General features: G+C 37.3%; 1 protein-coding gene across 13 annotated transcripts in view; it reads left to right on the top strand.

The window, feature by feature from the left end:
- Positions 1 to 8,705, top strand: part of tcf7 (transcription factor 7) — a 69,887-nt gene extending 61,182 nt beyond the window's left edge. For 2 of the 13 annotated variants that reach the window (XM_079847156.1, XM_079847150.1), the window contains 4 exons: positions 97 to 147; positions 1,135 to 1,183; positions 4,743 to 4,815; positions 8,462 to 8,705. In XM_079847156.1, coding sequence (XP_079703282.1) covers positions 97 to 147; positions 1,135 to 1,183; positions 4,743 to 4,815; positions 8,462 to 8,693 — 405 coding nt within the window. In that variant the 3' untranslated portion in view covers positions 8,694 to 8,705. Of the gene's footprint in view, positions 1 to 96; positions 148 to 1,134; positions 1,184 to 4,742; positions 4,816 to 8,438 lie in introns of all 13 variants that reach the window. The other 11 variants (XM_079847162.1, XM_079847158.1, XM_079847153.1 and 8 more) reach the window with 7 other exon arrangements.
- Positions 8,706 to 14,982: the final 6,277 nt, after the last annotated feature.

Raw genomic sequence — 14,982 nt, 5'->3', positions numbered from 1 at the left:
GTTTATTTGAACAATATTATTTTGAAATAATTTGATAAATATAAAAATATCTAAATAAATATTTGAATAAAAAAACCCGGCCCAATGCTCCCATAGATTCAAGTTGAAGGAGGGACCGGGGCCGCAGCTAGAGATCAGACACTCCCAGTAAGAAACCATTTCAGCCTTAGCATGACTTCTTTTATTGGTGAATTCAATATTTGAATATTTTCAGGAAGTAATATCTCTCTCTCAGAGATTGACACTCATGACATGTGAACAGAAATTTCACCTACATTTAGAATCATCACCTACATGTAAACAGGAAACACACACACACGCACATGCACACTAAACACACACACACACAGAGATATGAACTGCAGCTGCTGTCGGGTGTGCGGATGTGTCTGTCCCCGCTCTCACACACACACGCACACACACACACACACACACACACACACACACACACACACACACACACACACACACACATACACTCTCTCTCACTCACACTCACTCACACACACACTAAACACACACACATTAAACACACATACTTTCTCACAAGCTAACACAGATATTAAACACACTCACTCACACACACTCGTACACTCACACACTCATACACACTCACACACTCTCTCTCACACACACACACACACACACACACACACACACACACACACACACACACACACACACTCACTCATTCACACACTAAACACACACACATTAAACACACTTTCACACAAGCTAACACACACACACACACACATATTAAACACACACTCACACACATTCGTACACTCACACACTCGTACACACACACACACACACACACACACACACACACACACACACACACTCACACTCTCTCTCTCTCTCTCACACACACACACTCGTACACACACACACACACACACACACACACACACACACACACACGTTCACTCATTCACACACTAAACACACACACATTAAACACACACACACTCAGTGTGTATTTGGGAAAGCAGGGGTGGAAGACAGCAGAGGCGTCTGCAGAGATAAGGCACACAGAAACAGGAGAGTGTAATTAGCATGATTTAACACACACACACGTGTGTGTGATGATGATGTTCACAGTCCTTCTCTGATCTCTCACGACCACAGGGCAAAAAGAAGCGAAGGAAACGAGACAAGCAGCATGACTCCAGCTCAGGTACATGTGTGTGTGTGTGTGTGTGTGTGTGTGTGTTTTCATTAGTTCTGTACAGATGACAGTCATACATCAAACTGAGAGCGTCCTTTTATTAACACACACTCTTAAAAAAAAGGTTTTTGCATCAAAAAATCCATCCATAGAAAAACCTTTATGAATATGAAGATCCTTTTTCTCTATAAAGTACCTTGTGCGCAACGGAAAGCTTCCATGGATGTTAAAGTTTCCTCATGGAAGCATCGATGCAACAGTCGGTTCCGGAAGTAAAGACTCCCTTCATTTTCTTCATAGGGAAATGTATTTTTAACGTTAGCTTATAAACCTGTAAAGCCAGCCCTGCTGTGAGCGACGAGGCTGTTGATCAGTGCTCTTTGCTTCTGTTGAAACTGTTGGCCAGTATTATTACTACTTATTTTTAAAATAGTAAACAGTGGAATTTGTAGTGAAAAACTACATTACCCATGATGCTGTGCAAACAATTCCACCAATCAGAGAGGTGAAACTAGCAAAACTCCGCCCACTCCAATGAAGCACGGCGAATGATGTAATAGAGTCGATCTCCTGACGCTATATGACTCTCCTGAAGATATATGTATATATATATATAATGCAGATTTTTCAAAAAGCTTAAAATATGTTCAAATCAAAGTTTGTAATGTAATGATTCTCCTCTTGGCTGGTCGGGTTGTTTCATGGCTTATAACGCTTTAATGAAGACTTAAATGAAGAAAAAATAATGAAAAAAACGTTAAAAGCCCAAACTATACTTCGATTTGTACACACATACTGTGGTTTGACACAAATTTGTCATCAGCACAGAACACTGTTTTCAGATTTTCTAACCACAGTTTTCACATGCACAATAGTTAGTTTGTTTTTGCACTAATTAGTTTGTCCAAAAGAACTGTTGGTGGCCCACATTGACGAGTGTTTTCCATATAAACTCGGGTGGTGTTCGAACGAAATATGAACGCAACATGAACCAAAAACAACTCTTTTAGCCCAGTTCTTTAAGTTACGTTGCAAAAATATGTTAAGCGAACCAGGACTAAATGTATCATTTCCAAGAGAGCCGAACTATCAGTGTGAACACACCCTGAGAGCTGCACGCAACTTTAGTTTAAACTATTACAAAGACATTTTTATCGTTTTTGAGACAAAAATACCGTAACCTGGACAAGGATGCAACTTTCTTTCAAATTGAACATCTACGCTTTCGACTGCACGTACACACAAAAAACTGAAGTATACTTTGGGCTTAAAGGGATAGTTCACCCAAAAATGAAAATTAGCCCATGATTTACTCACCCTGAAGTCATCCTACATGTAGGTGTATATGACATTCTTCTTTCAGACGAATACAATCAGAGTTGTATTAAAATATAATACATTAATAAAGGCCTTTTGAAGCGAAGCGATGTATTTGTGTAAGAAAAATATTCATAGTTAAAACGTTACAAAGTAAAAATCTAGCTTGCGACAGACTGCCGTACGCAATGATTTACGATTTAAGTGGAATCCGTATGTTCGTTTGGCTGGAAGCTAGTTATTTTACTTTTAGTTTAAAGTTTTAAATATGAATATTTTTCTTCCAGCATTCTTATGATGGATAGATGCACTTTTATGATGGATAGATGCACTTTTATGATGGATAGATGCACTTTTATCATGGATAGATGCAGTTTTATGATGGACAGATGCACTTTTATAATGGATAGATGCACTTTTATGATGGATAGATGCACTTTATGATGGATAGATGCACTTTTATGATGGATGGATGCACTTTTATAATGTATAGATGCACTTTATGATGGATAGATGCACTTTTATGATGGATGGATGCACTTTTATAATGGATAGATGCACTTTATGATGGATAGATGCACTTTTATAATGGATGGATGCACTTTTATAATGGATGGATGCACTTTTATGATGGATAGATGCACTTTATGATGGATGGATGCACTTTTATAATGGATAGATGCACTTTTATGATGATAGATGCACTTTTATGATGGACAGATACACTTTTTTGATGGATAGATGCACTTTTTTGATGGATAGATGCACTTTTATGATGGATGGATACACTTTTATGATGGATAGATGCACTTTTATCATGGATAGATGCAGTTTTATGATGGACAGATGCACTTTTATAATGGATAGATGCACTTTTATAATGTATAGATGCACTTTATGATGGATAGATGCACTTTTATGATGGATGGATGCACTTTTATAATGGATAGATGCACTTTATGATGGATAGATGCACTTTTATAATGGATGGATGCACTTTTATAATGGATGGATGCACTTTTATGATGGATAGATGCACTTTATGATGGATGGATGCACTTTTATAATGGATAGATGCACTTTTATGATGATAGATGCACTTTTATGATGGACAGATACACTTTTTTGATGGATAGATGCACTTTTTTGATGGATAGATGCACTTTTATGATGGATGGATACACTTTTATGATGGATAGATGCACTTTTATCATGGATAGATGCAGTTTTATGATGGACAGATGCACTTTTATAATGGATAGATGCACTTTTATAATGTATAGATGCACTTTATGATGGATAGATGCACTTTTATGATGGATGGATGCACTTTTATAATGGATAGATGCACTTTATGATGGATAGATGCACTTTTATAATGGATGGATGCACTTTTATAATGGATGGATGCACTTTTATGATGGATAGATGCACTTTATGATGGATGGATGCACTTTTATAATGGATAGATGCACTTTTATGATGATAGATGCACTTTTATGATGGATAGATGCACTTTTATGATGGACAGATACACTTTTATGATGGATAGATGCACTTTTATGATGGATAGATGCACTTTTATGATGAATAGATGCACTTTTATGATGGATAGATGCACTTTTATGATGAATAGATGCACTTTATGATGGATAGATGCACTTTTATGATGGATAGATGCACTTTTATGATGGACAGATGCACTTTTATAATGGATAGATGCACTTTTATGGACTTCAAAACATAAACGGCCATTCACTCTCATTATAAAGCTTGGAAGAGCCAGACATTTTTTTATATAACTCTGATTGTATTCGTCTGAAAGAAGAATGTCATATACACCTAGGATGACTTGAGGGTGAGTAAATCATGGGCTAATTTTCATTTTAGGGTGAGTAAATCATGGGCTAATTTTCATTTTTGGGTGAACTATCACTTTAAATACACCGTGGCACTTTTGCTGCTTTCGTTTTGACATCATCAGCAACATATGCAGTATATTGTATATTACATGCAGTAGTAGGTAGTATGCACAGACTACATAATATGATGGCAATATGAGGCAACGAGGGCTCTGTTTATGAGGGGGCGCTCAGACTGTCTTGATTGAGATTGCTTTCTATTTCTCCTGGTGTGCGGATGGCTAACCTCTCTGGCTTGGCGGCCTCTTTCCCCTTCATCTCCTTCACTCAATCTTCTGTCTCTGCCGCTGGCTCTTTCCCCGTGCTCACGCATGCTGCCTTTCGCTCAGACCCCGGCTCGCCAAAGAAATGCCGTGCTCGCTTTGGGCTCAACCAACAAACGGACTGGTGTGGCCCCTGCAGGTGTGTACTACTGTCCTTCTGTCCCGCATGAATCTGTCACTAACATGAGTGCTCTTTATCTGCGCTGACAGTTTCCCAGCTCTGCTTTAATGAAACAGATGCGCTACAAACGCCTTCTCTGTTTCGGCTGTGTCCATCAAGCTTTGAGTCGTAGTCCTGTTTGAACCAACCAGTCATTACTTGGAGGACGAAATACAAAAAAAAAAAAGTGACTGAGTAAAAGTGCAGATATACAAAGTCAAAGTTTATTTACCAATGTGCTTTACAACACATCATTAAGCATCAAAATACCATAAAAGGAAAGATAAGACAGACAAATGAAATATTAACAAATTCTTAATCATTCAAAAAGTCAATCATAAAAGACAATCATTTAGGGGACATTGAAAGCCAGTGAAAAGTAGTAAATTTCAGGAGAATAAAATCGTGCGACGTAACGCGAGAATGAACTTTGCTGGAACTTGCTGAAGCTCAAACGTGCTGCGTAACACGAGAATGAACCTCATTGTTTCTTGAGAAGCTCAAACGTGATGCGTAACGCATGAATGACCCTCATTGGTTCTTGCTGAAGCTCAAACGTGATGCGTAACACAAGAATGAACCTCATTGTTTCTTGAGAAGCTCAAACGTGATGCGTAACACATGAATGACCCTCATTGGTTCTTGCTGAAGCTCAAACGTGATGCGTAACACGAGAATGAACCTCATTGGTTCGATAATGAAGCTCATTGGTTCTTGCTGAAGCTCAAACGTGATGCGTAACACGAGAATTAACCTCATTGGTTCTTGCTGAAGCTCAAACGTGATGCGTAACACAAGAATTAACCTCATTGGTTCTTGCTGAAGCTCAAACGTGATGCGTAACACGAGAATGAACCTCATTGGTTCGATAATGAAGCTCATTGGTTCTTGCTGAAGCTCAAACGTGATGCGTAACACGAGAATGAACCTCATTGGTTCGATAATGAAGCTCATTGGTTCTTGCCGAAGCTCAAACGTGATGCGTAACACATGAATGAACCTCATTGGTTCTTGCCGAAGCTCAAACGTGATGCGTAACACATGAATGAACCTCATTGGTTCTTGCCGAAGCTCAAACGTGATGCGTAACACATGAATGAACCTCATTGGTTCTTGCCGAAGCTCAAACGTGATGCGTAACACGAGAATGAACCTCATTGGTTCGATAATGAAGCTCATTGGTTCTTGTTGAAGCTCAAATGTGATGCGTAACACGAGAATGAACCTCATTGGTTCGATAATGAAGCTCATTGGTTCTTGCTGAAGCTCAAACGTGATGCGTAACACGATAATGAACCTCATTGGTTCTTGAGAAGCTCAAACGTGATGCGTAACTTGAGAATGAACCTCATTGGTTCTTGTTGAAGCTCAAATGTGATGCGTAACACGAGAATGAACCTCATTGGTTCGATAATGAAGCTCATTGGTTCTTGCTGAAGCTCAAACGTGATGCGTAACACGAGAATGAACCTCATTGGTTCGATAATGAAGCTCATTGGTTCTCACTGAAGCTCAAACGTGATGCGTAACACAAGAATGAACCTCATTGGTTCTTGCCGAAGCTCAAACGTGATGCGTAACACGAGAATGACCCTCATTGGTTCTTGCCGAAGCTCAAACGTGATGCGTAACACATGAATAAACCTCATTGGTTCTTGCTGAAGCTCAAACGTGCTGCGTAACACATGAATGAACCTCATTGGTTCTTGCCGAAGCTCAAACGTGATGCGTAACACATGAATGACCCTCATTGGTTCTTGCCGAAGCTCAAACGTGCTGCGTAACACGAGAATGAACCTCATTGGTTCTTGCAGAAGCTCAAACGTGTTGCGTAACACATGAATGACCCTCATTGGTTCTTACTAAAGCTCAAACGTGATGCGTAACACGAGAATGAAGCTCATTGGTTCTTACTAAAGCTCAAACGTGCTGCGTAACACGAGAATGAAGCTCATTGGTTCTTACTAAAGCTCAAACGTGCTGCGTAACACGAGAATGAAGCTCATTGGTTCTTGCTGACGCTGAAACGCGCTGTGTAACACAAGTAACAAAATAACACAAATAACAATGTTAGTCCATGCCAGAAGTGCAGAATGACGCAACACGAGTGACGTCTGTGGAAACATCCCGAACGCTCTGCTTCCGCTGGAGTGCTCATCTCACGCCTCCTCATCCACCTTCAGAAAACCGTCTGCTCACTGTGGTCAGCACGAGCTGATAGCTGAGCTCGACATCTTTAAGCTCAGAGCTTCCTGCGGTGGCCGAGCACTGCTAACGCTCCTGTCAGGGAGACTTTGATGCGGGCGAGTGTGTGAGACTTTGATTTGCGTCTGAAGTGACTGCGGTGGATCTGATCTCCAGGCTCTCCTGCCGGGTTGGCACTGTGGTTTGGTAGCGCTGCGGTTTACAGACAATACGTGATAACACTTTCTACTTCAACACTAACTTTAAAATTCTGTTGTTGTATCATGCATGAGGGTGGGTACTAAAGACCCATGCACTGAAGGAATAGTTCATCCTAAATTGAAGTGAAGTCCATAGTTTATGACACTATGGACAAAAACATTGTTTTTTCATGCACTTTCATGCGTTTTGAGTGGAAATGCGTCATGAGTGGAAAGAAAAATCCACAATACACATTTAAGTGTTTATTTTATTGCACTTTTGTCCATTTGTGACTGTAGATTTCAATTACAATACATATCATTAAAGATTAGAAATCTCCACTTCAGCAGCTTCACACACACCAAACTTTATTCCAATCTATCATTTGCCTGACTTACAGTAAACAATAACAATAATAAAAGATGTTTTTTTCTTTAAAATATTTGCATATAGTCCACACAAATCTTAGGATCCCTTTTTTCCTCATTTTAATGATTACCGTCTTAAAGATTCTGCAAACGTATGCACTCAACTGTATTTAAGCAGGACTAAATATCGTTCCTGCTTGTGAACGCAGTGTGGAAAACATGCCTTGGTGCTTTAAATGGGTTTTTCAAGAATTTGTCGATTTTTATCATCTAATGACTGTTGGGTTGAAAGATCCGGCCCACATCTGGGCCGTGTTGAATCCACATGTGCCGGATCTGGGCCGGATCTGTTGCGGTCTGGGTATGATCTTTTGAACTTTAAGGTTTGAGTTTGTTCAAAAATGTATCCTAACTTTAGAATACATTTATGTGTGAACTTACTGACCAGCGGTCATTTCTGAATTAAAACATTCACACGCCGGTTTTGAGCACAAATGCGTGGGTTACAACATCGTCAGGTGACTTTAATGGTGACTTTGATAACCCAGGCTAGAGCAGTAGCTCATTCTCTGGCATAACTGTTTGTTTTGGTAACACTTTATTTTACAGTGTCCTTGTTACGTATGTTTCATGTAGTAATAACAGTAAATTATGCATAATTACATACAACCAAATCCTACCTTAACCCTATAGTAAGTACATGTTGTTAATTATTATTACTCAGTACATATATAATCACACTGTAACAAAGACACCTCAAAATAAAATGTTACCTTTGTTTTTTTGTGTGCTTTTATTTTCTGTCATTGTTCATATTTGTGACGTTTCACATCCACGCTTTATTCACAGATAACTCTCTTGACTGTTCCTAGGAGGAAAAAGAAGTGCATTCGCTACCTTCAACGAGGACGCTGCGCCAGCCCCCATTCTTCCGATGGAAGTGCTATAGACTCCTCCCCCTCACCTGTCAATCAGCTGCCAAGCCCCGCCTCCCCCACCAGCAGGCCCCGCCCACAGAGTGGCAAACGCTCCACCCACCCGCCCAGACTCTCGCTCCACTTCAGCAGAATTAAAACAGAGAGCACGACGCGCCAGCCACAATAACCCATGCCGAGACTCATTCCTCACGTTCTCTGTGTTTACTCCCAAAAAAAAAAAAAAAAAAAAATTATGGCACATCACTCATCTTTAAGGAAGTCGTGGCATTAGATTTTCTCGTGGGTGAATCTCATGAGGAATGGTTTCTCTCTTTTATTTTATTGACAATTAAGCATATTATTGTTTCCATTACCATAATGCAAAAAAAACCCCTCATTTTTGTTACTGCAGTTCAGACAATTATATATGAAACGATGTATATTAATCCTCTAGTGCTGTTCGGTCATTTTTGACCAACAAAATTTTTTTCTTCACTTCATCGGAATGGTACGAAACTTGGTAAAGATTTTGGCACTTGCTGTGTGAACACACAAAAAAATGGACATGATTGGAAAAGGTTAAATGTTCCTGTAAAAAACAGCCACACTTGAGCGCACTGGAAATGAATGGGAGACGAGTTTCCTCTAGTGTAAGCGTTCGGTACTGCAGCCGAACACACTCTCACTGAAAGCTCATTCACTGAGGTATCAACCTCAAATTTGGAAAACAGCTTGTTTAGATTTCTGGCTTAGATAGTTTTAGAGTAAAAAGTCTTTTGGAAAATATATATTTCATATAAAAATTTTAAATACTATTTTTCTGCATTTTTCATTACAATAAATGTAAAATTTTACAACTTTTTAAACTTTTCACTTCAGCAATAATCTGCCAAGTGTCGTCTTTAAAAAGAGATCAAACTTAAGATGTATGACAGTTTAAGTTGGAAATTTAATTTTCAGGTCTATGCTCAAAAAGTGAATAAATAAATTATAACCACTGCATAAATATAATTTAGTACTAAAAAATCCCCTAAAAATACACAATGTTAAATATTATTGAACTAAAATAAAGTTAAAGTGGTCTTTTTTGACCAACAAGCGAACAGTACGAGAGGGTTAAATATGATTTTCTGTATTACAGTAATGCGAATGTAGTTCTCATTATTGTCTGATTCTCATTAGAAAGTACAATTACAGTAGTGGAAATTAACTTATGCATTAGTCATGAGAATTTGGCAGGAATGTGCTTAATTGTCTTGAAGATAACGTCACAATCCAAAGACTTTTCTTCACATGAAATGAATTTCTTGCTTCATCTTTTGATTTTGTGGAGTACTGTATATCTGTACATTTCTTCGTGAGATTCAGCCACTGTGTGTTAAAACCGCTTTCGACTGCCGATAATCCATCATTTAAATGCCATGTCTCTACATCACTGAAAAGTTCTCAATTCTACAATCAAGTTAATGTGTTGTAAAACGTATTCTTTTATAGATATTAAAGTCCGTAAATAACTAAACTTTTATATGTTTTTATGTAAAGAGAAAAAAAACAAACAAAAAAAAAACATTCTTGGGCTTTTTACTTTTATTCATACATTTTAAGTTTTTGTTGTGTAGATCTGTAGTCTGCTACGCCTGTCATACATCCAAACGTCAGCGTTTGAAATGAAGTATGTGCATGTATTTTGTATGTTTCAGAAACTCTGCTTTGTGTGTGTGTGTGTGTGTGTGTGTGTGTATGCGCTTCTCCAGCAGTCACTCAGTGTTTACTCGGGTCTGTCTCCATCATGCCAGCAGAGGGAGCCAGCTCTCCTACTTTCGCTTCTGATGTAACTAGATTTATTAAAATATTTTGAAAACTATGTTTAAAGCTGATCTTTCATTGTTCCTGACACTCAACACTTTAATGTGTCTTTATCCATTGACTTGAAGACACTGAGCACAAACTATCAGAAAAGTGACTTTTATTCATTACCAGGATTTGAGTCCACTAGTAAAACCTATAATTCTTGATATCTGTGATTGTATTTTCACCATAGGATGCCATTCAAATTCAATTATCAAGAATTGATTTCTTACAAGTAAAAAAAAATGAGTTTTTTATTTCAATAATTACTTTACTAGTAAAATTATACATTTCTGATATCAAGAACTCAATTGTCACTAGTTGAAATGTTACTTCTAGATATCTGTAAACATATTTCAACGTGTTACATTTGTCATTTTTGATATCTGAAAATGTATTTCTGATGTCAATAATTAGGAGAGTAATTTCAGATATCTAAAATGGCTTTCTTACTAGTAACAATCACATTCAAGGGGCTGCATGGAAGTATTCACTGCTATTTGCGTTGTAAACAGCTTGTAACGAACCTTAAAAAGGTTGTCTATGAAGGCCTGTAAGGACTCGGCCGGTTTTGCTGGGAAAATCAAATGTATGTGGGGTTTATGTGCGCGCCAGAGAACCTCTCTTTCAATCACATGAAAATAATGCTTATACAATGTTCACGATAAGAGCCGTTCTGTACCGTAATGTCAGTGTGTCACGCAAAGAAAGGGGATTAGTTCAAACTATAGTCTCACATAGGCAGATCTAGTCTATAGTCTCAAATATACTTTATCAAACTATCATAAGTGTAATTTTAATAACATCTGTAGACATGATGCCGGTGAATCGCAGAGCTGGTGCAAACATGACCACACCACTATAATCAGATGCTTTCTGAACTCTTAGTTGTGTGTTTATTGTGTTATTGAGATGAAAGTGCAGCACATATTTACATATTCATCTAACCTTCGCTCTCAACAGCGCGGACGGTGTCGGGATGTTCATTAACAGTATATCGCTGTAACTGTATTTCTAACTTTTTACTTCTAAACGAAGAACAAAACGGCGTCGGGATGTTCGTAAACAGTATATCGCTATTAACTTTTTATTTCTAAACGAAAAACAAAATGGCGTCGGGATGTTCGTTAACAGTATATCGCTATTAACTTTTTATTTCTAAACGAAAAACAAAACGGTGTCGGGATGTTCGTTAACAGTATATCGCTATTAACTCTAAACGAAGAACAAAAACAGCGTTGGGATGTTCGTTAACAGTATATCGCTATTAACTTTTTATTTCTAAACGAAAAATAAAAAGGCGTCGGGATGTTCGTAAACAGTATATCGCTGTAACTGTATTTCTAACTTTTTATTTCTAAACGAAGAACAAAACAGCGTCGGGATGTTCGTAAACAGTATATCGCTATTAACTTTTTATTTCTAAACGAAAAACAAAATGGCGTCGGGATGTTCGTTAACAGTATATCGCTATTAACTTTTTATTTCTAAACGAAAAACAAAATGGTGTCGGGATGTTCGTTAACAGTATATCGCTATTAACTTTTTATTTCTAAACGAAAAACAAAATGGCGTCGGGATGTTCGTTAACAGTATATCGCTATTAACTTTTTATTTCTAAACGAAAAACAAAATGCCGTCGGGATGTTCGTTAACAGTATATCGCTATTAACTTTTTATTTCTAAACGAAAAACAAAATGGTGTCGGGATGTTTGTTAACAGTATATCGCTATTAACTTTTTATTTCTAAACGAAAAACAAAATGGCGTTGGATGTTCGTTAACAGTATATCGCTATTAACTTTTTATTTCCAAACGAAAAACAAAACGGTGTCGGGATGTTCGTTAACAGTATATTGCTATTAACTTTTTATTTCTAAACGAAGAACAAAATGGTGTCGGATGTTCGTTAACAGTATATCGCTATTAACTCTAAACGAAGAACAAAAACAGCGTTGGGATGTTCGTTAAAAGTATATCGCTATTAACTTTTTATTTCTAAACGAAAAATAAAAAGGCGTCGGGATGTTCGTTAACAGTATATCGCTGTAACTGTATTTCTAACTTTTTATTTCTAAATGAAGAACAAAATGGTGTCGGGATGTTCGTTAACAGTATATTGCTATTAACTTTTTATTTCTAAACGAAGAACAAAACAGCGTCGGGATGTTCGTTAACAGGTTATCGCTATTAACTTTTTATTTCTAAACGAAAAACAAAACGGTGTCGGGATGTTCGTTAACAGTATATCGCTATTAACTTTTTATTTCTAAACGAAGAACAAAATGGTGTCGGGATGTTCGTTAACAGTATATCGCTATTAACTCTATAAACGAAGAACAAAAACAGCGTTGGGATGTTCGTAAACAGTATATCGCTATTAACTTTTTATTTCGAAACAAAAAACAAAATGGCGTCGGGATGTTCGTTAACAGTATATCGCTATTAACTTTTTATTTCGAAACAAAAAACAAAATGGCGTCGGGATGTTCGTAAACAGTATATCACTATTAACTTTTTATTTCTAAACGAAGAACAAAACGGTGTCGGGATGTTCGTTAACAGTATATCGCTATTAACTTTTTATTTCTAAACGAAGAACAAAACGGTGTCGGGATGTTCGTTAACAGTATATCGCTATTAACTCTAAACGAAGAACAAAACAGCATTGGGATGTTCGTTAACAGTATATCGCTATTAACTTTTTATTTCTAAACGAAAAACAAAATGGTGTCGGGATGTTCGTAAACAGTATATCGCTATTAACTTTTTATTTCTAAACGAAGAACAAAACGGTGTCGGAATGTTCGTAAACAGTATATCGCTATTAACTTTTTATTTCTAAACGAAAAACAAAATGGTGTCGGGATGTTCGTTAACAGTATATCGCTATTAACTTTTTATTTCTAAACGAAGAACAAAACGGTGTCGGAATGTTCGTAAACAGTATATCGCTATTAACTTTTTATTTCTAAACGAAAAACAAAATGGCGTCGGGATGTTCGTAAACAGTATATCGCTATTAACTTTTTATTTCTAAACGAAAAACAAAATGGCGTCGGGATGTTCGTAAACAGTATATCGCTATTAACTTTTTATTTCTAAACGAAAAACAAAATGGCGTCGGGATGTTCGTAAACAGTATATCGCTATTAACTTTTTATTTCTAAACGAAGAACAAAACGGTGTCGGGATGTTCGTTAACAGTATATCGCTATTAACTTTTTATTTCTAAACGAAAAACAAAATGGCGTCGGGATGTTCGTAAACAGTATATCGCTATTAACTTTTTATTTCTAAACGAAGAACAAAATGGTGTCGGGATGTTCGTAAACAGTATATCGCTATTAACTTTTTATTTCTAAACGAAAAACAAAATGGCGTCGGGATGTTCGTAAACAGTATATCGCTATTAACTTTTTATTTCTAAACGAAAAACAAAATGGCGTCGGGATGTTCGTAAACAGTATATCGCTATTAACTTTTTATTTCTAAACGAAGAACAAAACGGAGTCGGAATGTTCGTAAACAGTATATCGCTATTAACTTTTTATTTCTAAACGAAAAACAAAATGGCGTCGGAATGTTCGTAAACAGTATATCGCTATTAACTTTTTATTTCTAAACGAAAAACAAAATGGCATCGGGATGTTCGTAAACAGTATATCGCTATTAACTTTTTATTTCTAAACGAAGAACAAAACGGTGTCGGGATGTTCATTAACAGTATATCGCTATTAACTCTAAACGAAGAACAAAACAGCGTTGGGATGTTCGTTAACAGTATATCGCTATTAACTTTTTATTTCTAAACGAAGAACAAAATGGTGTCGGATGTTCGTTAACAGTATATCACTATTAACTTTTTATTTCTAAACGAAAAACAAAATGGTGTCGGGATGTTCGTAAACAGTATATCGCTATTAACTTTTTATTTCTAAACGAAGAACAAAACGGTGTCGGGATGTTCGTTAACAGTATATCGCTATTAACTTTTTATTTCTAAACAAAAAACAAAACAGTGTCAGGATATTCATTAACAGCATATCGCTGCAAAGGGGTGTAACCACGGCCTCCTAACCATCCCCATATACTGATTGGCTTCTTCACTGTCTCCTCTCCACCAGTAATCTGGTGTGTGGTGGGCGGTCTGGCGCAATATGGCTGCCGTCGCATCATCTAGGTGGATGCTGCACATTGGTGGTGGTTGAGGAGATTCCCCCCTTCTATGTAAAGCGCTTTGAGTACCTAGAAAAGCGCGGTTACACTTTATTTTAAGGTGTCATTGTTACAGTGTAATTATATATTTAAGTACTGAGTAATAATAATTAACTACATGTACTTACTATAGGGTTAGGGTAGGATTAGGGTTTGGTTGAGGGTTAGTTGCATGTAATTATGCATAATTAACTGTTAAAGGGTTAGTTCACCCAAAAATGAAAACTCTGTCAGTAATTACTCACCCTCATGTTGTTCCAACCGCGTAAGACCTTCGTTCATCTTCGGAACACAAATTAAGATATTTTTGATGAAATCTGAGCTATGTCTCACTCCTCCATAGGCTGCTATGTGACCGAAACTTGCTGGCCCAGAAAAGTCATCAAAGAGATCGTTAATATAGTCCAAGT

Source organism: Squalius cephalus (assembly GCF_949319135.1).
Source record: "Squalius cephalus genome assembly, chromosome: 17".
In the NCBI taxonomy this organism is placed as follows: Eukaryota; Metazoa; Chordata; class Actinopteri; order Cypriniformes; family Leuciscidae; genus Squalius; species Squalius cephalus.
This window is presented reverse-complemented; position numbering and strand designations above follow the sequence as displayed.